The following is a 27589-nucleotide window of genomic DNA, read 5'->3' on the forward strand; positions in this document are numbered from 1 at the left end:
TTGCTGAGTCCAGAGTCTTTACATATGCTTTAAATGCTCTATGCTTTTGGACGGTAGTACGTGCTAAATCCACAAACAGCTGGTATGCGGGTCCTTGATAGACCAATTGCTCTTGCTTCTGTGCTGTTGGTAACAGCTGCTCCTTAGTACTAAAAAAATGCATTATGATTTACATAAGCATTACTGCTTATGTAAATCAGAAATTGTCTCTGGGAGACCCCTTATTCCCAAATTTGACCTTCTGTCCCTATTCTATACACCTTCCACCCTATTTTCCAGGGCTTGTTTTGCAGCCTTAAATGATTCCACTTCTTCCTCATGCCCTAAGATCGTCGTCACCGTTATAAAGAATTACGGAAAAAAAAAAAGACTGTCGTCACATCATCCAGCCTGCGTTCTATTGTGTAAATCTTACCACCCAAGTCTCTTATCTCTTTAGATGTTCTGTTATGTTTTTTTACATTTTTTCTAAACTCTAAGCAGGGATAACTCTGGGTCTGTCAATACTCCCGCCAAAGAGTCTCTAGTTTTCACCCCAGCTGTCCTGGTTTTCACCGGGGGTGCCCTGCTCTCTGGCTCCTAGGCCCCTTTTTCTTTTGCATGTTTGGACCAGACCAGGAGTCCCCCTATTACACCTCTCCACCAGCTTTTTTGTCTGGGATGCTTCCCTGTGGGGGATGGTGTTCTCAAGGTGATGGGAAATGGAGCATTCCCATGATGGTCATAAGCTCAATTTTAGTCTCATCTGACCAGAGAACCTTTTTCCATGTGTCTGGAGAGTCTGCCACATTCTCTTTGGTGAACTCCAAATGTGTATTCTTATTTTTTTCATTTAGCAATGGCTTTTTTTTTCTGGCAATTCTTCCATAAAGACCTACTCTGTGTATTGCACCGCTTAAAGTGGACCTATGGACAGATACTTCCATCTCTGCTGTGAACCTTTGCAGCTCCTTCAGTGTTATCTATGGGGTTTTTGTTGCATCGCTAATTAATGGTTTAGCGTGGTCCAAATATTGACTTTCAAGTCAGCACAGAGTCACTCAGTGCTTGGTAAATGCTGAAGTCTTAATAGCGGTAGATTTACTAAAGGAGTTAAGAATGTTTGTTGAATTATCCAATCACGTGCAAATGAAATAAATAAACAGGAATTTGCGTTTCACATTATTGCACTATTGTATTGACTCTTCACTCATCTTCGAGTAAAGATTTTCAACTCCTTTTTTAAATTAGCCTTGTTGTGTACTCCTGAAAATGTCTACTTGTGTAAATCAGCCTCAGTATACAACAATTGTTTTTCACACACTTTTTTTTTTATCAGGTACATCTTATCAATATATTGTGTAATGTAATTTACACTAATCAACATTTCTCTTTTCCGCTCTTTTATTTTCATGGAGCAAATCACAAAATCCGTAATTCAGTACAGGCTGACAGTAAAAAGGTTTCGCACAAATCGTAGATTACAGTTGTCTTAAAGCATAGAATGAAGGTTTCGGTACAGGAAGCTTTGAATAGAAAGAAGGTGCAGTCTTGCTGATGGTTCAGTATCAGATATTCTTCTCTAATTCTTTTTTCTTCACCCAGAATTTAAATTAGCGCTTTGAAAACTACAAATATGAAAACAGCTCAGAAGCATCAAATATTGATGACAGAACCTGCAAAAAGGAAGAAGGTAACACTATGTCAATTATTTACATCTTAAAGAAGAACTCCAGGATTTAAACAAATTAATCCTTGCAGTGGGGCTACCTCTGCACTTCAAAGAGCTAAGTGCTCTCTTTGGGGGGGTAGATAGGTGAGCGTTGACAGGACCGAGGATCAGGTGAGTAGATCTGCTTTATTCCATCCTCTAAATCAAAACTAGCATGTAACCCTTGCAGTTCTGTTTGAATCCTTTCTGCCCCCTCCTACTCTTCATTTTATTTGAATAGTTTTAATAGTAAAGGTAACTAAACCATGACAAATGGTTATTGGTTAAAGTTACAAAACCAAGTCAAAAATTGTCTAATTTAAACTGACCACATAACAAAACTTCAGAAAAGCAACTGTGTACAGTTTATGGGTCCCCATGACTTCAACAATGATGTGCACGTAAAATAATTGAAACATTAGAAGTTGTCTGTAGCCACTCCTCCCCTTGCAAGTAATACTGGGTGTAAATCAAAAAGGAAATTTCCATAAAAAGGGCAGACACAGCAATAAACACCAGGGCACATATAAATATTGGTAAAATACCTGCAGACTTAGTGCCCTCTTCCTTGATTCATATTCTTCATTCCTTTACAGATCAACACAATTGCAGCAATGATGCCACACATTCCATAAAACAGACCCAGACCGCATATCATATTCTCAGTAGTCTCAGAAACCGGCTTGGATGCTTCTGACTCTGCCATAAGGAAACACAACAGACAGCTTCTAAAAGTGTAAACACTAATTTAAAAATATTGATCCTAAATATACACAATTTCCTAAATATGCATACTTTGTAAAATTGGATACAGCACACATTTTTACAGATAAGCAGGCATTTTAAGGTGCTTGGACTTACCCTTGGTTAAATATCAGATTCTTTTATAATGCCATGGAATCCCCTTGAAATACCTATGCAAAGTCACAGCACACATGGGGCGGGCCTATTCCATGTGATACCATGATCAGGAAGTACATGCTTTGCGGACGCTGGATTTGGCAATGTGTTTGACCGGCCGGTCTTTGCTGTTTTAAACTGTGAGTTTTCTATGTTTTTTGAAAAATAAACGTGTATACTTGCCACACCATGAGGAGTTTTTCTTTTGTGATCCCACAAATGCTCGAGTGACAGGATACTGCCGGATAGAATACCTTGAATGTGGACGTATAGATTCATCTACACTGCTTAATTTCCACAAACAGTGGGGTGAGTGCGCACCCCAGAGGGGGATTCGTGGACACTTGCACAGCGGTGTTGAAATATTTTTGTTTGGGCTTCAATTTTTTTCTACTTTGGACTTTACACATTATCATCACGATTGAACTTTATTTGATGAATTATCACTGATTATTGCATAGGATTTGATTATGTTTGCCGTTATATAGTTACACAGTGGATTTTTTTAAGGATGCACTTGTTTGTTTCTTTTTAACAATTAAGGATATTGTTATGTTAAGACACTGAGATCACTCAACATTGATTGCATTTTTTATTTGTTTAACTGCCTCCGGGCCGGCCGTAGTAAAAAAACGGCCGGCCGGGAGCTCTCTAGATCTGAGCGGGCGTCTTTAGACGTCCGCTCAGACATGCCCCCTCGCGCGTGCCGCTCGGCGCGTGCTAGCGGGAAATGGGCGATATTTAAAAACAGGCAGCGATGCCTGTTACCATACAAGCGATCAGCCGGCTGTGGAGCCGTCGGATCGCATGTATGGGGTGCCGATCGCCCCCCCCTCCGTGGTCCCCCCCCACCGTTGTCCCGCTGATCCCGGGCTCCGCTGTGCCCGGTGCGAGCCCGGGATCAGCATGGTGCCTCTGTCACAGGGGATCAGAGGGAGCTCGGTACACGAGCTCCCTCCGGTCCCCTCTCCTCTGCAAGAATGCGGAAGTGTTTTATAATACATCACTTCCGCATTCTTATGTCACCCTCCAGCTTCAGAAGCTGGAAAGAAGCTGATGGAGCAGATCTGTGCTTCATAAGCTTCTTTTGGGGGCTCCTAGGTGACATTAGGGGTCTTGGAGACCCCTGATGTCTCCATAAAGAGGACCTGTCACATATTTTGCTATCACATAGGGGGGTTTTATTAGCCCCCGTATGTGATAGCAATAAAGTTTAGTGGAAACAAAAAAGGAAATAAAAATTTAAGTCCCCCCCCATAAATTTAAAGTTACACAAAAAAGAATACAAAAACAAAAATGTTTTTAAAGTTCCCAACCATACATACACGCATGGAAACATGCGTCGGGGGCGCATACGTGCAAAAAAGACTATTTTTACACATAAAACACCTACAGCGCTGCACACTCATTATTTTATTGTTTTGACCTTAAAGACTATAGTGCAGCAGCTTTCACACGTAATCCTTCCACAAGTGCAGATTTCACATTTTTACACAGCACAAACACACCACTAGTCCCCACTCTTTTCATATGGCAACGCCCATTGTAAATGCAATATTTTTTAAAATGAAGACTAAAGAAAAAAAAAAGACCTGCAAAATTAAAAACTAATACTAACTATGTAACCTACTATTATTCTACCACTCAGAAGGTGACAGAAAATCTCCAACTGGGACAAAGACAGAAATACAAATGTCATATGGGTTCTAGCCATACATACTTAGAATGAACATGTTTATTTCTGTGTGTAGCTATTGGATATTTTCCCTCACTTCCTGTCTGATGAAACTGTTGTCACTGGCCAAAGGCAGCCGAGTGAATAACTGAACCAAAGTGAAGGGAGCCGAATGCCGTTCAGCTATTCACTTCAGCCCTGTACGGCTGAAAACAGTCATACATTGGCTGGCTTTGGCTCCCTTCACTTCAGTTTGGCTGAACATGCTGTGCCGAAGTGAAGAACCCGTTCCAACTCAGCCGATCCAACATCTGGATTGGCTGAGCCGAACCTCCGGCAGTTCACTCGCTGCTGTTCGCCCTTATTCTCATTGGGGCCAAACAGCAGTGAGTGAATAGCCGAATGCCACCGAGCGAACAGTCTTCCAAAGCATATGCAACCATGTAGCTGATAACTGCTCGGCAAGAGCACCAAAATGCAAGTTGCTGAAAAAAAATAGTAATGAAAACTCAGTGCCAAAACTTCCACAAACTAAATTAATGTTTTAATGGCCTTTGTTTCTTGAAATGTTGATTAGGAATAGTGATGGCCAAACACCCCCGTGTTCGGTTCGTATTGAAAAAGTTTGAATTCGAACTTGAACCTAATGCAAGTCAATGGGGGTCGAACTTTCGGAAACGAATGTCCCCTTTAAGAGGGTTTATATGCAAGTTATTGGCCATAAAAGGTGTATGGGGGTCCAGGTACTGCCCTAGGGCACAGGACATAGTCAGAAACTGCTGACATGTTACAACCCATCACCCCCTTAAAGGGACAAAGTTTTTGCTCCCCCATGCTGCTTTAAGGACTTACCTTAAGTGATGCCTCTTGATCCGATCATCTTCTTCCTTCCAGTTGTATGTGGCCTTTTTTAAGGGGCATCAGAGGGGCCCGGGGACAATTGCCACCCTGCCCCTGTACACCCCTGGGCAGCATCTACAGCGTCTCCACTCCTCCAAACTAGTTCCCTGAACACCTTTGGTAGTGTGAGGTAGCTGCAGGCCCTCCTATTCTTCTCTGGGGGCCCCCCAACTGGAGGAACGCCAGGGCCCAGACGCAAATGCGACAGCTGCGACCCTGGTAGTTCCGCCAGTGTTTGAGCTCTAATGTGTATCAAGTGTATAAGGAAAATGTATGTTTAAGGTATTATTACCTTCTTGGCTTTGCAGATTTTTAAAAATGATAGATTTTTACCCACCAGGATATTCTGTATGCCAACATTCAATTGTTCGGAAGCAAGCACATGTAAGAAAGAAGCACAAGTATTCACTGCACGATCCCGACAGAGGGCATGTCCCCATCGACTACAAATATAAAGCTTGCAGCCAAGAATGGAAGTTCATCTTTGCAATATGGCCCACATTGGGAGAGACTGCATAGCCTGCTGGGGAGACATTGGAGCATTCTGACTGCCGACCCAAGGGTTGCAGAGGTAGTTGGTCCTAAACCTTTAATATCAGCACAACAAACAATAAATGTCCATGACTATTTAAAGGAGAACTATGGGGTCCAAGCTTTTCTTTTCTTTTGGATTCCATGGGCTATAGTAGTAAATCTTGCAATTCACTCCTTTAATCCCAAATGCACCCTAACCATGTAATCGGTACTTTAAGATGGTGGGTGGGTCTAAGCACTACAGAGAGGAGAGATCTTGACAATACTATGCTCAAATGGAACCCATCACACACCTGGCCGGACAGAACCCTTAAGTATCGGGTGGGTGCCCAAGCGACAGCAGATCCCTCCACAAATCAACGTGAATGTAGAAAAGGTCACTCGCACTCCAGCTTAATTTCAGTCAATATTTATTGACCTCTGTAGTGTCACATCATAGCGACGTTTAGGAACCGGTTGGCCCCTTCCTCAGGCAAACCACATTTACCACATTTGGGCAAGACCATATATGGTGAATGATGTCACTGGGGATTCCTGCCAGCTTGTTAATCAAGAGAAACAAGCTGAAAAGCATCCGATTACCATTTGCTACGATGTCAGCGTGAGACAGAGCGGTGAAGAGAGAGGGGAAAGAGCGGTGAAAGCGCAGGGAGGCCGAGTCAGTGGTTCTTACCATCCATTGCCGCTGCCAGTCTTCTCACCTGAGACTCTGCCTTCGCTCCTGCACGCCAGCGTGCACGCTCTGGCTATACACACCTGTGCACGATTAGAGCAAGCGCAGCCACAGCAGATAGAAAGTTAGAAAAAAAAAAGCTTAGGGCGGGCTGCATTCACTGTTAACGCCCCCCTAAAAGGAAAGGAGCTTGGAGGAGGGCTACAGGGGGCCTTTTTCTGTGATTATTCTGTGAGTAGTGATTATTTTATCTGGGATGAGCTGCGAGTTTGGAAATGAGGAAGAATGTCATTACTGTAAGAAGTATTTTTATCTTCCCTTAGGTCATACATCTCCTTTAACTGCTACACGGCCTGTTAGCCCCGCCCTCTCGGGCGAGCCGTGTGGTGCGCGCGAGCGGGAAGAACACAACATTTCAAAACAGGCAGCGATGCCCGTTAACATACAAGTGATCGCTTGTATAAGCTGCCGGCCCATGTACCCCCCTCCCTCTGCGGCCTCCCCTCCCGTTGTCACGCTGGTCCCGGGCTCCGCTGTGCCCGGTGCGAGCCCGGGACCAGCATACTGCCTCTCTGACAGGGGATAAGAGGGGGGTCGGTACACGATCTCCCTCCGGTCCCCTCTCCGCTGTCAGAATTCGGAAGTGGTGTATATTACATCACTTCCGCATTCTTGTGTCACTCTCCAGCTACAGAAGATGGAAAGAAGCTGATGGATCAGATCTGTGCTTCATAAGCTTCTTCAGGGGGGTCCTAGGTGACATTAGGGGTCTTGGAGACCGCTGATGTCTCCATAAAGAGGACCTGTCACTTCTTTTGCTATCGCATAAGGGGGTTTCTTAGCCCCCTATCTAATAGCAATAAAATTAAGCGGGGGAAAAAATAGGAAAAAAAATTAAAGTTACACATAAAAAAGAATTAAAAAACTATTTAATTTTTTTTAAGTCCCCCCCATACATACACGCATGCAAACATGCATCAGGTGCGCATACCTGCGAAAACGATGATTGCGACCATTACGTCGCACATGTTACATATCGCCGCAAACGAATCAGAGCAATAATTCTCGGGCCATCAATCATGGTTGATGGCCCGAGTTATGGTAAATTTTGGGTATGCTAGTTTTTTGCGATTTTATGGGTGTGCGCAATTTTTAAGCTTGACATGTTTGTTGTCTATTTACCCGACGTGACCCCGTCTTTTATATTTTACCAAAATAATTGGGTAATAATAATTGTTTCCTAATATAATGTAAAAACAACTTTTTTTTCCAAAATTTTCCGTAATTTTCCCGAAATATAGTAAAAAATAAAAACCCCAGTAGTGATTAAATACCACCAAAAGAAAGCTCGATCTGTCCCCAAAAAATGGTATAAAATTAATTTCAGTACAGCGTTGCATGACGGAATAAACATCAGTCAAAGTACATACCCCTCTGAAGAGACACATGCACTCACTGCACAATCAGTTGGTTAAACAAAGGAGTTTTATAACAATACAAAACGCACATCCAAGACCAAGTGATTTATAAATGTTACATGAGTAATCTATAAGATGTGCTGTCCCTAACAACTAAACATAAGGAAAACAGTCAAAGGTAATGGGAACATATACAGTTAGAGATATCTTAAGTCATTAACCTTGCAAGACAGTAGCATATCAGATAGATAAAGCATATCATGGGGCTTCTCCTAAAGATTCGGAGGATTAAGGGATATATCACCTGCTTCTATCTGAATGAGTTCATTTTCAAGCAGTGTTGCTCCACAAGGACACTATCTGTTATGATCTGCTAGATACTATGGACCCAAAGGGGATAACCAGGTAACTAAATTTTTAATTTGTCTTCTGGACCTTGGGACATTGAATAGGCAGAGCCAGCTGTCACTCACGCAGACAGCTGGCTCTGCCTATCCAGAGGCAGAGCCATCTGTGCCCAACCCCCTCCCCCGTTTGTTCCTCCACTCAGCGCTGGAGGATCGGAGGTGGGGGGAACCCTTGCGGGGAGAGGTGACTGAAAGTCACTGCTCTCTGTAGGGAGATGATCGGGAAGTGAACGAGGGTATACGTTCGCTCACTTCCTGATCAATAGAGCCGACCTGTGACAGTTTCAATGTCACACGTCGGCTCTAACTATGAGGATGAGTGTAAATCACTCGCCTCATAGTTCTCCTTTAAGTGAAAAAAAAATTTAAGTTGCAAAAAAAAATTAAAGAATGAAAAAAAACACACAAAAAAAATGTTAAAGTCCCCAGCCCCACATACACGCTCACAAACATGCGTGCCAAAATGAAGATTGCGCCCATTACACCACACATATTGCATATCACCATGAATGTCAGAGAGCGAACAATAATTTTAGGGCCTTTATTCAATGATGACACTAAACTGATGAGCGGTAAAAGCTTTTAAAGTGTTACCTATGGCCAATTTTGGGTGTGGTAGTTTATTGCGATGTGCGTAATTTTAAAGCTTGACGTGTTTGGTGTCTATTTACCAGACGTGACCCCGTCTTTTATGTTTTGTTGTTTTTTTTTATAAATCTTTTTATTCATTTTGCAGTTTATAATACAAATAAACAGGGCACTAACATAGTGCCTCAAGTACAAAATAACACACAGTACGGCATAACATATGCCCAAAATACACACACAGTACGCATAAACAATCCCCGATCAGCATCCCCCCCGCCCCCCCCGGGCACATTACGGATCCCTTATTCTCCAATACTCCTACCCACTCTCCAGGAACTCCCCCTCAAATGTATGTGTCATTACTTATTACTTTGTAGCATCTTCCTTAATGACAGTACCACGGGCAACCAACCAGCAGAAAGGGGAACTCTACGTTCACCGCCACTCACCCAGCACTATCGCTGCCGAAAACTGCAGGATGTGAAAAGGAGACTGATGCACCGTCATCAGGACTTTTATGTTTTACTAAAGATATGGGTAAGAATAAATGTTTTATAACGTAGGGAAACTTTTTTTTTTATATATTTATGACACTTTTTTCATTATATAGTTTAAAAAAAAATAACCCCCCCGTGGGGTCACAAAAGAAAGCTCAGGTACCGGATGATGTAGATGGTAGCCTCAGTCCCGATAACCCACGCATGGAGTCCAGCTAGTCCGCCGATGTAGCAGGATCCTCAAAAAACTTGGTAGAGCCGGCAAACTGCACCCTCAGTTTGCTAGGATAGAGCATGCTGTATTTCAGACCTTTGTCACGGAGAAGGCGTCTGACATCCACAAATGAGCGCCTCTTTCTCTGTAGTTCCGGCGAAAAATCAGGAAAAAGCATAATGGTGGCATTTTTGTACCTCAACTCCGACTCCCTTCTTCTGGCAGTGGCGAGGATCAGATCCCGATCTCTAAAATTGAGGAAGCGGACCAAAAATGGCCGAAGAGGCGAACCAGGAGGTCTGCGACTCGCGGGCACCCGGTGGGCGCGCTCCACTATGTAGGCCGCAGAGACCGATTGGAGATCCAAGAGTTCCTTAAAGAACGCCTCAGCAAAGGAGGTAGTATGCGGGCCTTCCACCCCCTCCGGGAGCCCCACTACACGCACATTATTGCGGCGTAAGCGATTCTCAGCATCCTCTGAGCGTGCTGTCAACTGCTCCACTGAGCGCTGTAAGCTCCTGAGGGTCTGATCGTGTGCCCCTGAAGTATCCTCCAATGTTCCCACTCGTGCCTCCACTGTTGTTATTCGACCCCTAATTTTATCCATATCTTGACGGATTAGGCCGCATTCTGTGGCCAGCGTATCCATTCTGGCTATTAGGGTCGTTTTACTGGCCTCAATCGCCGCCAGGATGGCGTCCGTGGCATCTGGAGGGTCTTTGCCCTGAGAAGGATGCAGGCTGGCAGCGTTATGTGCACTCACCTCCGGCTCCATGTCTCCCCACTGAGCGGTCTGTGTGCTAGTGGTAGTGAGAGAGGGAGAGCGTGCAGCCAAGATGGCGCCGGCACGCGTGACAGGAGCAGGGCCTGAAGTCACACCGCTCGCTCGGGGCCGGGCCGATCGCCGTCGGGTTCGCATGGACGGAACACCAGTCGTCACCGGAACACCCGCCAGGAGAGGGTAAGTGTAAAAACCCGATTAGGTCAGCTGGGAAGCAAGATGGCTAGACGGATGATCGGAGCTGCTGCAATGGACGTCCGTTCAGCCTCACATCCTGGCCACGCCCCTTCCCGTCTTTTATATGTTACCAAAAAATTGGATAATAATAAATGTGTTATAACATAATGTATAAAAAAATTCTGTAATTTTTCCTTAATATTGTAAAAGGAAAATCCCAGTGGTGATTAAATACCACCAAAAGAAAGCGCTATCTGTCCCCAAAAAATGGTATAAAATTCATTTCAGACAGGGCTGCATGATGGAATAAATGTCAAAGTACTGCAGCGCTGAATACTGAAAAATGGCCGCCACAGGAAGGGGGTGTAAACTCTGCGGTCAGCAAGGGGTTAAGAGACAGTTTTATATAACATATTTTGGAGCCCCTAATGCTTGTAATATTCACTGTTATTATATGTTTACTTGTACTTGTGATGTAAAGTATTTTTTGAGTTTAATCCAAAGCAAGTTTTTGTCATTTGCAGAATGATGTCCTGGCACCAGTGAATCTGATATTTTCCAGGTGAATCCTTGCTCTCTGGAATGCCTGGCCCCTGGAAAATAACCCAATTCACAAACTTCTTGATTTTCAAAGGGCACTGAGGATACTCGGTATGTAACAAACATTCAAACCACTGATAAGTGATTCATACAGGCCACCCTTTAAAATGTATGTAAAAGCAAAATGTTTATTTTTAGTTTTGGATAAAGTGTTAGACCCTCTATCAAGTTTTTATTGGTGTCTGTGTCCTAGTGTGGGGGATTCACCTCTTTATTTATCCAGGATACCGATGTCATCAAGACTGAAAGTGAGGGAAAAATGCTAAATTTGACAGTTGTCAAGAGGCGAGGGCAAATCTTCCGATAGGGGAAATGTTCTGGTGACAACTATAAGATTGGAATTCCCCTCACATTGAGGATATTTCCTCTCTGTCCCTCTTGAATCTCTATGACAGCAAAAAATAATTTGACGTGTTTTAGCCTTTCCCTACTCTTTCCAAAATTAAAAGAAAAATGGTTTGGCTATACATACACTGTAAGGCCTCATTCACACAGCGTAGAGTGGGGCCATCAGATCCGTGCGGTGTGCACGGCCATATCGAGCTGTTCCCGGGAGGGACAAGTGCTGCGTGTGATTGTATGCAGCAGCCTGTTCTTCCCTATGGGAGGACGCGGCCATACGCAGACCCGAGCTGCACATCCGTGCGGGTGTCCGTACTCAGACGCAGACAGATTGAATGCTGTCTGCGTCTGAGCACGGACTCCCGCACGGATGTACAGTTTGGGTGAGCATACAACAGCGTCCTCCCATAGGGAAGAACAGGCTGCTGCATACAATCACACGCAGCACCTGTCCCTCCCGGGAACAGCTCGATATGGCCGTGCACACCGCACGGATCTGATGGCCCCACTCTACGCTGTGTGAATGAGGCCTAAGCCTTCTATGATTAAATCTATACACAATCCTACTTTGCTTTGATAAACTTCGCAGCCTCGACAATTTTCTCTTGTATTTTTAAACTAACTTCAACAATCCTCAACTAATGCACCCTTCCTCTAATGCCATGGTGCTGAATTTTACTCTGCTGTCTGACGCTGGTGAGTTCTATAATTCCTCAAAATATTTAGGTAAACCTGATATTCGGATTTCAAATGTTAAAAAAATGAAAAACAGTCTGTCACATAAAATACATTACTTTCAATACACTCCTCCACATAACAGGCACCCATGTACAGGCAGTCCCCGGGTTACGGACGTCCGACTTACGGACAATCCGTACTTACGAACGGGGTCCACAGTACTCCTAAATGTACCGGCAGGCGCCGGTACATTTAGGAGAACTGTGGCTGCAGCGGCCAGTGTCCTTTCAAAACCCCCGCTGCTCTCCGCGCCTGTGTTGGCGGAGGCAGCGGGGACACAGACCGTTGCATACCGCCGATGCCCCACGTACCTCCACTGATGTGCCGGCTTACTCTTCAGCTGTTCCGTTGGCTTCCCCCGGTCCGGATGATCCTCCGGTCTCCCGGTCCGGCCGCGGCTCCTCTGCCCTGCCCCCCTGCCTACTCTTCATTGCAGGCTGGGAGAAATTGCAACTTGAAATATCCAATAGCCGGCTGGCTATGGCTCCCAGCATTAAAATAAAAAAATAAAAAGTTTAAAAAAAAATTAAATGAAAAAGACAAAAAAAATGTAAAAAAAGTAAAAAATAAATAAATAAAAATTTAAAATGCAAACAAATTATAAAAAATAAAGTTTATAAAATACAAAATAGAAAAAAACTTTTTTTTGCTGTCATTTTAAATTAAATAAAATTGTAATTATATTATAATGTCCTGAATAACAGGAGCAGACAGCAAAAGAACCGTGGCCCTTCCCTATGCTATCCAAAACTAAAATACATTTTTGGCTGGAGTTACCCTTAAAAAATGTACCTTTTCCGATACAAATTGAACTTAAGTACAAATCTAAAGTCCCGATCTTGTATGTGACCCAGGGACTGCCTGTATACACTTTCCGTAATGTGACATTAGAATTGTGTACATTGCATAAGCACACTTTTGATGTCAGATCCGGTTTTACCAAGTAAATATTACTTACGCCAGAACTTGTTGGTGGTCTGTCCAGCATGTTCCACAGAACAGGTATACACTTCCCCCTCACGTGGCACCATAGTTAAGTACAAGAACTTGCTGAATGATCCATCTGGTGCAGGGTAGAAATCCGTCTCGAACACTCCATCTGTCACAGGCCGACTGTTCTTCATCCAGCTCATCTTAAGGACAGGTGGAAAGAATTTGCTACCCAGACATATCAGCACATTGGGCTCACCCCCAATCACAGGGTCTTCAGGAAATACATGAATTTCTGGAGCAACTGTAGGGAAGAAGAACACAATATTATGGCCCACATTACTATTTTTTTTTACAACATACTGTGTCTGTGTTTACAGAAATGTATACAAGTAAAATAGAGAAAAGTGGGGCTTTTAAAGTGTCCAAACCAAACGAAATGTCCACCAGACATACAGGATTTTGTATTTTGTGTTTACAGATTCCTACATTATTTGTGGCCTGTGCACTTAAAACTGGCATTTGAGCTATTGGTAGATGCTGGAGAGTTAAAACACCAGTTTATTACATCTCTTGGGTGCATTAGTGGTAAGATCTGTCCATGTGAGTTTCCAGCATGGGGACTTCACAGTCTTTTGCATTATTAGGTTATTTTATGCTGCAAAGAATGCAGCAGGAGAAGTGGAAGCACTATAGTGTTTCCACTTCTTCTGTATAGTATAGTCCGGTGATTAAACTCTCCAGACTATACCTACTGTATAAACTAAATATTATTTTGGGCAGAATAACACTTATATTTGGGCAATTATTCACATCTATAATGAAATGCATCATCATGAGCCTGAACTAGCCTAAAACATTAACTGAAGTACTGTATCTGCAAGTATCTTAATTTGGAAAGAAGTTAAAGTGGAAGTAAAGGCAATAAAAAATAAAATTAAAAGTTCCCCTGGAGTCTTTAGCTATAATGTGCTACCATCATATTAGCACATTATCTGCACTGGGGCTGTGCTGGCTGTTGCTTCCAGCGCAACCCCAACGCAAGACAATGCAATTTGCCTTGTCACGGATGGACACACCACCGTGTTGTCTGTAGAAATGCGGTGGCGTGCACTGAAAAGTAAGGCATGCGGTACAACCACCTTGCACCCCGCTGTGCCTGTAGAACTGAATGAATTGTCACTTGTGACCTTACAGTAAAGTAAAGTTGGAGGGCGGTGAAAATAAGCCCAAAGATGGACTTTACGTTTCAGCTTATACATACCAATTGTAAACTTTTTACAACATTATGCTTGTGCACAGGATATTTTCCTGGATGGTGTACCATTTGTATGGTGGAACTAGTGTATACACCCTAGTACAGAACACATGCTGTCTATCAACATCAAAATTAGCGTTGGGTTTGGGCAAAAACAGCTTTTTCCGGGGTTGGTCTTTTCCAATTTTCTCAAGACAATTTTAGCTCTACCCTCAATACTCTTGCCTACAGGTCTATATCCTGGATTGCTTTAATTGTGTAGTATTAATGAGCAGCGGCTTTTGACCTGCTTTTCATCTGTTACTAGTGAAATCCATCCCTGTTGCTTCAAATTAGTTCCCCAGGGGTATGACTTCCTTTTGATTGACAGATGGCAGTGGGCAAATTCCATAGCTAATAGCCAACCTGGTCCCTTGGCATCCGTATTGGGCTCCGCCCACTGTCAGTGTCACTGGCTAAGGATGCTGTTGCGAAGTAAACCTGTTGAGAACTAGTCTCCCAGAGTCCTCCCTCCGGCACTGCCCACCCACAGCAACAGTTCTGCCTGTGAGAGATGGCCAGGCAGAGAGCTCAGTAACCCAGAGCCTTTGTTTTTATGAGACTCAGCATTACTAAGCTGCACTGAGGATTGAGTGTCTGGTATGGACACTCTGGCCTCAGTGTGCCTCCTCACCGCAAATGACGGTGCTTGCACCAAATTCATGTACCTGTTTCCAACAGTACGTTGTACATGAATCTGGGGCAGGCACCAACACCTGTTGTATGAATGCATAACAAAATTCTAAAGAGTGTCAAAGACACGCTGTGAATTCCTGGAGGTGTTCAGAAACAAATCCCATGTCACTTGCATGGTTTAAAGCGTTATTAAACCTTTGTTTTTTATTTTATTTTCTTGTGTATGGGGGCCAGACTTACTATAAAAAAAAACTTTCTTTTACTCTTTAAAAAAAAATATATATATATCCTCGTTCTCTAGTGGTATGGACTGCTAGCCCCACCCCAGTAGTTCCAGAAAATAACACATAAAAGTATCTCACACATTTGCAACAAATACAAATTCAAAGTACATTTCATATACAATTTTTTTTATTTTTACCACTTTTTGCTTTTGTGAAGTTTGACCGCTGCTTATAAATATCAAGATTATATTTCAGCACACCAATATTCTGCAGGGCTCCTGCTGCCTCAAAGCTGGCCACTTCACCAAACTGTGGAAGCCTCCATCTGGTCTCTTTTTTATCCAAGTCTACATAGAAGATCTCATCTTTGTCAAACTGAAACATGAACTCTCCTGTCGGTTCCACTTCCTGGTAAAAGTTTGCCTGTGTCAACACATTTTCAGCTGTGGAAGGCAAAAATAACAGCATTACTTTTATGTATATATTTGACCATTACTACAGTAAAATAATCCTGTAACCTTTCAAGTATTTGGGTAAGTATTTTAGGGCACATTCAAATCATATACACTGGGCTACATAGACAAGGCAATTGGCCTTATGTTCTGTTGGTTTAGTTCATGCTAAAGCTCTGTGTTGGAGGGACACTGTGACAGGGCTCAAGAAGTCCAGGGATCCCAACCTGAAAGAAGCCATTTCAGGGAGGTGTCCTTCTCATTTCAGGGAGGTGCCCTCTACGCCCCCCCATCCCCGGAGGGGGGTTAGGGACCGGGAGAGTTAGGATGTCTGCAAGTCGCTCAGTCATATGTGCCCCCTGTGAGATGCACTCACAGGCTGCCCTAAGATATAGGATAGGGCTATTGCAGGTGACCCCGCACGTAGCTAAGGATCTGCATGTACTCAGAGGCTGAGCTAAGGGGACTACAAGGATCTACAATATATTATCCAGCTTGTCACCCAGCTCGGCTGTTGTTTGAAGGTCTGGAAGACAGACAAGAAAGAAAAATTCCCTGCAACAAAAATGAGAACTAAGGTTCCCAGCAGGGAGCTTAGGTTTTCACTCCTTTACACAAGGCAAAAAAATAGCTGCCCTAGCAGTTGGGGGGTTTGGCCACCAGCACGGGCACACCTAGGCTGTACTTTTATTTTTGTGCATAGTGTCCTACTCCTGAAGGTGCTATAACCCAATGGTCAACAACTAAAGATCTCTGCTGTACTCTTCAAAAAATGCGAGAGAAATATGACCTGCTGCATTTTTATGCAGCTTGTTGTGAATGCATACATGATACAATACTTTGTGGCCAATTCTTTATGGACTTCTTTTACCAGGGCATTTGCACTGTTTATATTGCTCTTGCATGTGTTTCTAAATTTTGGGAAATTTATTTGGGATTTTACATTTTGGATTTATTTTTCTGTGTTACAATTTTGGTGGGATTTGGTATTAGAATTACCAGGGCTGTGTAAGAAGCAGGGATGGTATTATATCTTTGCATAAAATATATGCTTTAGTTTTGGAGTCATTGGCTAGCCGCTAGTGCATGCTTTTTGCCTCAAATGCTCGTTATGCAACATTTTTACATTGCAACATTTTAAATACATTGCTGTATTTATGGGGGATAGTTAGATAGATAGATAGATAGATAGATAGATAGATAGATAGATAGATAGATAGATAGATAGATAGATAGATAGTCCAGACCCAGTTACAGGGAGAAGACTCATCCCGCAGAGAAGCTCATGGGGTAGAACCCTGAGACTCATACCACGTGAGGTATGCCTTCTGTGTCTTATGAGAGACAGCGCCGGAAAAAAAAAATTCAAGCTTTTACCATCATGGTATCAAAGGCACAGAGATGGCCCCATCTCACAAAACATGAGCCTCAAAACTCAACAGCCATACTGTTAAACCCAGAGACCATGAAACAGGCCCTTGGGATAGAACAGGGGTCAGCAACCTGCGGCTCCGGAGCCGCATGTGGCTCTTTAATCCCTCTGCTGCGGCTCCCTGTCCAGATGTTCAGTCCTGAAATGCAACTAAACACCAACCTGCACATTTCAGAACCGAACAGCTGTTCCAAGGCAGATCAGTTCTCCTGCACATACGATTTGCGATGCCGATCTGCCTGGAACAGTTGAGAAAGCATTGGAATGCTTGACCTATTGGCGGTCACACATTCCACCAGCCAAAAAACTGGGCAGATAGATAGATAGATAGATAGATAGATAGATAGATAGTCCAGACCCAGTTACAGGGAGAAGACTCATCCCGCAGAGAAGCTCATGGGGTAGAACCCTGAGACTCATACCACGTGAGGTATGCCTTCTGTGTCTTATGAGAGACAGCGCCGGAAAAAAAAAATTCAAGCTTTTACCATCATGGTATCAAAGGCACAGAGATGGCCCCATCTCACAAAACATGAGCCTCAAAACTCAACAGCCATACTGTTAAACCCAGAGACCATGAAACAGGCCCTTGGGATAGAACAGGGGTCAGCAACCTGCGGCTCCGGAGCCGCATGTGGCTCTTTAATCCCTCTGCTGCGGCTCCCTGTCCAGATGTTCAGTCCTGAAATGCAACTAAACACCAACCTGCACATTTCAGAACCGAACAGCTGTTCCAAGGCAGATCAGTTCTCCTGCACATACGATTTGCGATGCCGATCTGCCTGGAACAGTTGAGAAAGCATTGGAATGCTTGACCTATTGGCGGTCACACATTCCACCAGCCAAAAAACTGGGCGGGATTACTTTGAAATGTGTGACCACGTCATCTGTCACACATTGTAACGTAGTCACAAACTTTGATAGAACACCGTCATCAGGGGGGTATGGCTGGTACCCATGTGAGGGGTCTGGGCAGCCTAGGTGGCCTCTTACATGGGTATCAGCTGTACCAGGGGCAGCATGGCAGAGGTGACAGGGGAGGGGGTGGAGGAGACCGGGCCCCAGCATCAGCAGCAGGTAAGAGGTGTTGGGAGGAGGTACAGGGAAAGGGACCCCGGCGACCAGCTGGTCTGAGGCCCTGCAGAGCCCACCATAGAGAGTATCAGATGGGCTGTGCAGGATCTATAGTGTGCTCTGCAAGGTCATTCTCTGGTGGGCTCTGCGGGGTCTCAGGTAAGCACAGTACATTACTAAGCCCACATATACATATATATATATATATATATGTTAGCATAACATATATATATAAAGGCACATATATAAAGGGGCCATCTCTGTGCCTTTGATAGCATAAAGGTAAAAAACAATATATGCCCTGTTATCTTCATTATAGATGTCAAAAAGGTTTTGTGGCTCCCGGTGTTTTCTTTTCTTTGGGAAACGGGTCCGAATGGCTCTTTAAGTGCTTAAGGTTGCTGACCCCTGGGATAGAATATCTTGACAATCCCGCAGTGACCAAAGAGCATATTCCTGGAGTATGTCCAGATTGGCATATTACATTCATTTGGGTCATTGTTCAACAATGAGGAAGATGTTTCAGAAAAGGAAAGATCAGGGTGAGGTGAGTGCCACAGAGGCACTAAAGCATCCACTGCTCCCAATCAGGGCCATCTTTAATATTGATTGGACCCCGGGCAAACATTTTCTTGGGCCCCCCACCACGCCCCCCATGCAATATTGCCCGCTATATGCTGACAGAGCAGAGCCAGGCTGCACCTGGGATGGATCCAAAAAATATTGTCCAGATCCACCCCTCCACCTGATTGACAGCTGACTCTACCTCTCTAGAGGTTGTGTCTGCCCCATCCATCCCTCCAGTCAGCGTTGGAGGATTAGAGAGGGGAGGGGGGCAATACCTGCGGGGAGAGGTGACTGACAGTCACCGCTCTCTGCAGAGAGAGTGAGTGCGGGAACTGCGTGATCAGCGGTATATCAAGAGAGCCGACCTGTTCAGTTACTAGGGGGAAGAGCGCATTTCACTCTCCCCATAATTCTACTTTCATGGTAAATGTGTGGATAATTCGCCACCTACCACTTCCACTGCATAGAATAGCAACAATAATAATAATAATGACACCTGAGCATGTCCCCAGGTGTCATTATTATTATTGTTATGTCCCCCCGTGTCATTATTATTATTATAATTATTATTATGTCCCACCCTGGTGTCATTATTATTATTATGTCCCCTGGTGTCATTATCCCCGGGCGTAACAATAATGACACCAGGGGATGGACATGACAATAATGACACCAGGGGATGGACATGACAATGGCACCAGGGGACGGACATAACAATAATGACACCAGCGGATGGACATGACAATAATGACACCAGGGGACGGACATAACAATAATGACACCAGGGGACGGACATAACAATAATGACACCAGGGGACGGCCAGAACAATAATGACACCGGGGGATGGACATAACAATAATGACACCAGGGGGACGGACAGAACAATAATGACACCGGGGGATGGACATAACAATAATGACACCAGGGGGACAGACACAACAATAATGACACCGGGGGATGGACATAACAATAATGACACCAGGGGGACAGACACAACAATAATGACATCGGGGGATGGACAGAACAATAATGACACCGGGGGACGGACAGAACAATAATTACACCAGGGGATTGACAGAACAATAATGACACCAGGGGATGGACATAACAATAATGACACCAGGGGATGGACATAACAATAATGACAACGGGGATGGACAGGACAATAATGACACCAGGGGACGGCCAGAACAATAATGACACCGGAGGATGGACATAACAATAATGACACCAGGGGGACGGACAGAACAATAATGACACCGGGTGATGGACATAACAATAATGACACCAGGGGGACAGACATAACAATAATGACACCAGGGGGCGGACAGAACAATAATTCTAAGCCTGATGAAGGGGACCCTGCGAGGCCCCGAAAGCGCTTGCCAATGAGATACAGCTTCGGCAATAAAATATTTTGCTTTTTCAACTCATGGTGTGCTGGTGACATTTTTCTACTGGACAGAACAATAATGACACCAGGGGGACGAACAGAACAATAATGACACCAGGGGATGGACATAACAATAATGACACCAGGGGATGGACAGAACAATAATGACACCGGGGGACGGACAGAACAATAATGACACCAGGGGATGGACATAACAATAATGACACCAGGGGCTGGACATAACAATAATGACACCAGGGGATGGACAGAACAATAATGACACCAGGGGACGGACAGAACAATAATGACACCAGGGGACGGACATAACAATAATGACACCAGGGGACAGACAGAACAATAACGACACCAGGGGATGCACAGAACAATAATTACACCAGGGGATGGACAGAACAATGACACCGGGGGATGGACAGTACAATAATGACATCGGGGGATGGACATAACAATAATGACACCGGGGGATGGACATAACAATAATGACACCAGGGGATGGACATAACAATAATGACAACGGGGATGGACAGGACAATAATGACACCAGGGGATGGACAGGACAATAATGACACCAGGGGATTGACAGAACAATAATGACACCAGGGACCCAATACAGCATTCCCATTCCTGGAGACAAACCTAAACCTGCCCAATTTGTTGTTGAACCTGGAGGTCAAAAAGTCCAAAACAACAGCATTCCCCACATGTGACACAGGTCCTAGATCATCTCCAGGTACAGGGATCCACCAGCCAGTTGTTTATACCTCTGATGTACACAGTGGATACGGCTGGAAACACGAAGTACAAAAAAGTAAAGATCTCCCAGAGGCAGAACCCCACTAATATTAACCCTTTGCTTATTGATACTGGTGGTCCCAGGATCCGTAACTATAACGAACACCTATAAAAAACACCATTTGACTGTGCCTATAGAAGGCTCGGACTGCAGAAGTTACTAAAGGATCAGGACTACACGTTTCTATAAGAATTTTTTTTTATTAAAAAAATATAATTTTTGAAATTTTCCATATTGCACCTTACCCCAAAACCAGCTATTTAAAAACAAATTGACAACATTGTCAAATTCACACACACTATCCACTCATTCAGGCGGGCCCCACACCTTTTTCAGTAATAATTCAATGCTGCTAAATCTCTTGAGAGATAATTAATGTAACGAACGGGTGGATGGCAGAGTTCCCAGAGCTATAGTTCAATAGCAGATGTCCTCAATTCTGATCCTAGGGTAAACCCAATTATAAACTCTGTTGCACAATCCCTGTTTTGTTGGTAGTATATATACTCTACTAACTGACATATCAGTCTGGATGTCGCAACACTTCTTAAAACTCAACCTTTCAAAAACCTTCCCCCAACATTTCCCTTGAGATTGTTAACACAACTATCCAGCCCTCCCCCCATGCCAAGGTCCTAGGTGTCATCCTTGACTCGGACCTCACCTTTCTTCCCCACATCCAATCGCTATCCAGATCCAGCCGCCTTCACCTTCGTAACATCTCCAAAATACGCCCCTTCCTCACCAAAGAAACCGCAAAATTACTCATACACTCACTTGTTATATTTCGTCTTGACTATTGTAACTCCCTCCTCATTGGCCTTCCTCTACACAGGCTCCTCCCCCCTTCAGTCTATCATGAATGCTGCTGCTAGACTGCTGCTAGACTCATCCACCTGACCAACCGCTACGTGTCTGCAACCCTCCTCTGTCAATCCCTGCACTGGCTTCCTATAGCCCAAAGGATAAAATTAAAAATATTAACAACCGCGTTCAAAGCAGTCCACAACTCTGGCCCTGGCTATATCTCCAACCTGGTCTCAAAGTATTACCCTAACCGTCCCCTCCGCTCTTCACAAGACCTCCTGCTTTCCAGCTCCGTCATCAACTCCTCCCATGCTCGCCTCCAGGACTTCACTAGAGTCTCTCCCATCCTCCAGAACTCTCTACCCCAACCTGTCCATCTATCTCCCACACTGACTGCTTTTAGGCGATCCCTTAAGACTTATCTCTTCGGGGAAGCCTATCCCACCTCACCCTAACCACTGAACAATCACTTTCTCAAACAATCATCCCAACACAGCTCCCTCCTCATGTATCACTGGCCCCTCCCTTTTAGATTGTAAGCCCTCACGGGCAGGGCCCTCCTTACCATCTTGTCTTAAATTGTATTGTGACTGTAATGTCTCCCTGTATATTGTAAAGCGCTGCGCAAACTTTTGGCGCTATATAAATCCTGTATAATAATAATAATAATACACGCCAGTGCTTATTTGCTGAAACAACCATATGGAAGACAAACAATTGTCGGATACATTCATTGGGAGACAAGTGTCAATTCATGAATGTGTCAGCAGCCATATCGTGCATCATTTCTCCAAAAGTGGTGGAAACTAGACTTGTGTGCCGTCAAAAAATTTGTTCTGTTTCGTTTCGTTTCGGAATATCCGTTATTTCGTATTTCGTAATTCGTAACTGAACTCAATTCGGATTCGGATTCGTACGAAATACGAATTTTCGTTAGTGGCGGTTATAGTTTCGTAATCTTTATTTAACATCTTACTCACATAAGACAGTAAAATCCACATAAAACAAGCAGCTAGAAGTCATCAGCGTCTCTGCCTGTCGGTGACCGTGGAGCTTCAAACAGATAAGATTACGTTCAGTGTGGCACCATTGAATTTGACCTCTGCCTTCTTACCTGGCTGACTGGTGTGCGATGTATTGCGTGTGCCCGGCTGTTATTATTACAGTTCTCCAAGCCGTCAGGCAGCCCGGTGGACGGTCCCCTGGGGAGATGGAGGAAGCATTCTGTTCGGGCTGAGGCACCAGAGGGGAAGGGTAGGCTGTGCAACATACAGAGGAGGCAAGACAGGAAGATCGGGACAAGAAGGTAATGTCCCGTGCTGACAGTGAACTACTCATGTCTCAGGGTCTGATTAGGAAGCTGCATTAATTCACTGTGGATGGCTGCGGCTTCCTCATCAGACCCTGAGACATGAACAGACTTGCGGAGACATCTGAGCATATAAGCACACAAACATCGATCGCACCTTTACCCGCTCACAGTCCCCTCTGCTCACCCTCTGCCTGGGGGCCGCCCCCATGGAAAATTCCGCCTAAGGCAAACGCCTAGTTTGCCTCGTGATAGATACGCCCCTGGTGGAAACATGACGTTCTGTTCAGGACAGGATCCAAACCACCTATATTGCCATGGTGAGACTTGACACTGGAGAGCTGAACCAATGCAAATGTGTATGATGTGTCTTTGTCAATTCACTACAAAATTACAATAGACACTGACATACTCAATAATTACAGTTTTTTCCCCAAATAGTTGTGCAAATCTTCATTTATTACTTCTTCAATCATATGAAAAGTAAATTCTTAGTCACTTTCAAGATACAATCATGTGCCGATGGTGTGCAGAAATAAAAAGAAAACCGACTGAGCCCTAGGCCTAGAGGCTAATAAAAGTACAATCCACAACTATTACGTTAGATGATCACATAAAGGAATAAAACAATCATAACACCAAAAAACCTCAATACATAGACAGTTACAGAGACATTGATGGGAATTTATCAAAACTGGAGCAGAAAAAATCTGGAGCAGCTGTGCATGGCAACCAATCAGCTTCTCTCTTTCATTTTCAAATGTTAGCTGAACAAACTGAAGAGAGAAGCTGATTGGTTGCCATGCAAATCTACTCCAGATTTTGTCTGCTCCAGTTTTGATAAATTCCCCCAAGTGATTTTAGACTTTTTATTCTCATTTATATGGATGGCTAGGGAGCGGTAAAACCAGGCAGTTGACCTGTGGTTTTACCGCCCCCTGGATGCCTGCTGCAATGTTAGCACTGTGCCTGAACAGTGCATTTGTATACATTGACACAATTCTGGCAAAAGGTACACAGCATGTTGCACTTGACAGATAGGTTTCCGCTTGTCAAAAACTACCATTGCAATGAATGAGATCACACTGCAACCACGTGGGTGTGCAGTTGCAGCATGGTGTTGCAATAGAAAATCCCCATAAAGATTTAAATAAATGCTGCATTCAAGGGGCGGCAATATAATCATTTGGAATACAGTCTCTCTTCTGAAAACAAATCCCTCTGTCCCTCTTTCCTCCTCAGGTGTCCCTCATTTGGTCCAATATGTATATCTCATGAAAAAATGTAATATCTCTGAAGGTGCCTATACACCTTACAACCATCACAAGACTTGTGTCTTGCGATGGTTGTAAGGTACTTAAAAGCTCGTACGATCTGCCTATCTTGGACAGGCAGATCGTACGTGCGATTATCGCAAGCCACGCCCCCCTGAGGGGCGGGCTTCCGATGACCTCAATGCTGAACGGCAGTTGTCGTCCAAACATGCCACAAACCCGCCGAAAATCGTATGATTCTCGTGGGTTTTCAAACATGTTCCTTGCACAAAAGACGTGCGATCGTACAGTAGAAACGGTCGCACGGCTTCCATACACTTTGCGATTATCGTACGATTGCGGGATTTCCCCGCGATTATCGTGCGATAATCGCAAAATGTATGGGCACCTTTAAAAGTGTTTACTGCATCTAACTTTTTATCCAACCTCTAAAGCTGCCCATAGACTGTGCGATTATTGTATGATAATTGCGGGAAATCCCGCGATCATGCGATAATCGGTATGTTGATGGAAGGCGTGCGACCGTTTCTACAGTACGATCGCACGTCTTCTGTCGAACAAGCAGGCTGGAAAACATCAGCGGGCGTTTGCGATCATTGCAAGTACGATCTGCCTGTCCATGATATGCAGATCATTAGTTTTTTTATTTACCTTACAACCATCGCAAGACAAAAGTCTTGCGATGGTTGTAAAGTGTATGGCCACCTTAAGGCTCCATTCACATGTATGCAATGCGTGAAATGTCACACATGCTCCCACATTGCATAGATGTGAATGAAGCCTTAGATGTTGGATAAAAAAACCTTAAGAAATTAAGGCTTTAACCCTTTGACTGGCAGAACCATTTCTGCATTTTTTGACCGCATGTTAAAATACACATTTTCGGCTTGAAGTTTAGTTATAATTAGTTATATTTACTGAAAGCAAAGATCCTGTAGAATAAAATGCAACTTGTTATGTCACACGATATTTGTGCAACTGTTTATCAAATGTTTTGCAAAAAATTATTTCAAATTAATTTTGGGTGGCTAATAGTCCCCTAAGTCCTAGCACATTATAAGTGACAAGTTCTGAGAAGCTGAGCACAAAACAATATAACAATTACCCAAAAGTAGATTGAAATAAAAGGGATGGGAACAATTAACATAGGAATTTGGTTATGTTTCATGCTTATCTGACCCAAACAAAAAAGAAAAATGTCACACAAAAATTGTATCTTTTAGTCTTCACCACAATAATAAAGACAGAGCATGAAACCAAACACCGTATCATCTAAATAGCCTCATTCACACTGCCCTACAATATGCTGCATATATGCAGCATATGCAAATATACAATTTTGCTCTTGCGTTGTGTGTGAATGAGGCTTAAGAAACCGGGATAAAACAGACCAAAATAGATCCTTCCTGTTGGTTCAACCTGGAATTTACTATGTACAGAGAATCAGACCCTCTTCATGAGTTACTGTTTTACTAACTGTTGTGATGCACTCTTTGCATTTGGAGGAAAATAGGTTTAACTTTCGCACACAGAAAGGCTTTTTCACTGTTAGAGCAGTGAAAATGTGGAATTGTCTTCCTCAGGAACTAGTTCTAGCTAGCTCAGTTAATTGTAAAAAAAAATCTGGATGTATTCCTAAATGTGCAGAAACCAACTAGATATTAACATTTATAAGTAAAAACCACCAGTGATTGTAGATATAGGGATATCTGATTGACAATGGGAATCAGGAAGGAAATATTTTCCCGTGTTGAAGCATACTGTACCATATGATATAAGTTTTTTTTTAACTTTCTCTAACACTACCCTTTCCTTAGGCTGACATTGCTGCTGTCCAAAGGTGTCTGTTTATTCTCCTTAGATAAAGTGGAGGATTGAGTGTAGCCACCCTAAGCTAGGAAGTGTGACACTGGCCAGATCACCACGTGGAAAAAAACACAAAAAGAAAACTAATGCAAAATGGAGCTATTATATCTAAGGACTTGTAAGCTGCAAAATATTACAATTATATTCTTGGGTTTATATACACTGAGATTGGGTTTATAGTCTGAGACTCCTCTGCTACAGGTGCTCTGTTACAGCTGCACCCCTTGTAGGTATATCCCAAGACCTCTCCTTTTAGCCCCACATCTAATCACTGTCTAAATCTTGCTGGCTTCACCTCTGTAGCATTTCACAAATATGCCAATGACACCCCATCCCAATCTGACCAACTGTCTCCAGCCGTCCCAGAATGTGATCATAGGTGATCCCTGAAAACTCATCTCTTAAGTGAAGTCTACCCTGCATTTACTTCCTCCAGCAACTCACCCCACACAGTTATTACCGTTTGTAGGACTTTCCCCTCCCTTCTAGATTGTAAGCCCTAAAGAGCAGGACCCACTAAAGAGCAGGCGTCCACTAAAATCTGCCCAGTAGTGTATATGATATTCAATTGCCAGCTCCTTTAGGTGCAGTGACTGGTTATTGATTATTCTGAGTTCTTTGTAAATCATGGTGGCAAGAGTCAACACTATTCCAGTAAATCAAAAAATGGAATAGAAAAAATCTGCAATTCTGATGTTTATGTATAATAAAATCCTCTTGTTGTTTCCCATTAATATTTTCTGTATTAATATATAGAGCAACTTAATTGTCAAATAAATATAACACAAATCAAAATGTCCATTAACTGCTGTAATGTAACTAACAAAGCAAAACGTAATTTGTATCATTCAATAATATCTCAACAAAATGCATCAAGTGTAATGTTTCAACTTACGTTCTTCCACTTCACAGCTGCATAGGCAGAACACACATATCATCGATAACCATCCCAGGTACACACGATTCTTTACAAGCATTTTGTTCTTATTGTAGCAAAACACACAACTTCAGTGTTCAGGGTTCTAGTAAGTGTCCGCAGTTCTCAGATATGAGCGATAGAAACTCTGCCCAAGACATAATAGTAACTTGTTCTGTTTTTCTGCCAATAGGAATATTTGTTGCTTATGACATATTAGTTGCTAGGCAGACGCTTTCTGTTCCATGTAATACAGGAGGAATGTTTGTTATTCAAAAGCAAAAGGTTCTGTAGTGAGGTTTAAATAGGAATTCCAGGAATTAACTTTACCCCTGCACTGCAAGGGTTAACTGCTTGTTTTGGTCTAGTGGCTAGATTAACCACTTTAGCCTGGTTCACACCACGGCGGCGTTTGTGAGCAGTTGGAAAAGTGCTTTTAAATACCCAACACAAGAAATCCCATGAT

At 43.5% G+C, this 27589-nt stretch overlaps 1 protein-coding gene across 1 annotated transcript; it reads right to left on the bottom strand.

The window, feature by feature from the left end:
* Positions 1-1568: 1568 nt before the first annotated feature.
* LOC108788365 (H-2 class II histocompatibility antigen, A-Q alpha chain-like) lies at positions 1569-27211 on the bottom strand. Its single transcript, XM_018558120.1, has 5 exons — positions 27103-27211; positions 15419-15664; positions 13093-13368; positions 2236-2389; positions 1569-1655 (listed from the first exon to the last, which is right to left on the bottom strand). The coding sequence occupies exons 1-4, from the start codon at positions 27182-27184 to the stop codon at positions 2244-2246; spliced, it is 750 nt and encodes a 249-aa protein (XP_018413622.1). The 5' UTR covers positions 27185-27211; the 3' UTR covers positions 1569-1655; positions 2236-2243.
* Positions 27212-27589: the final 378 nt, after the last annotated feature.

The sequence above is a fragment of the Nanorana parkeri genome, unplaced genomic scaffold, assembly GCF_000935625.1.
Source record: "Nanorana parkeri isolate BGI_ZX_2015 unplaced genomic scaffold, ASM93562v1 scaffold321, whole genome shotgun sequence".
Lineage (NCBI taxonomy): Eukaryota > Metazoa > Chordata > Amphibia > Anura > Dicroglossidae > Nanorana > Nanorana parkeri.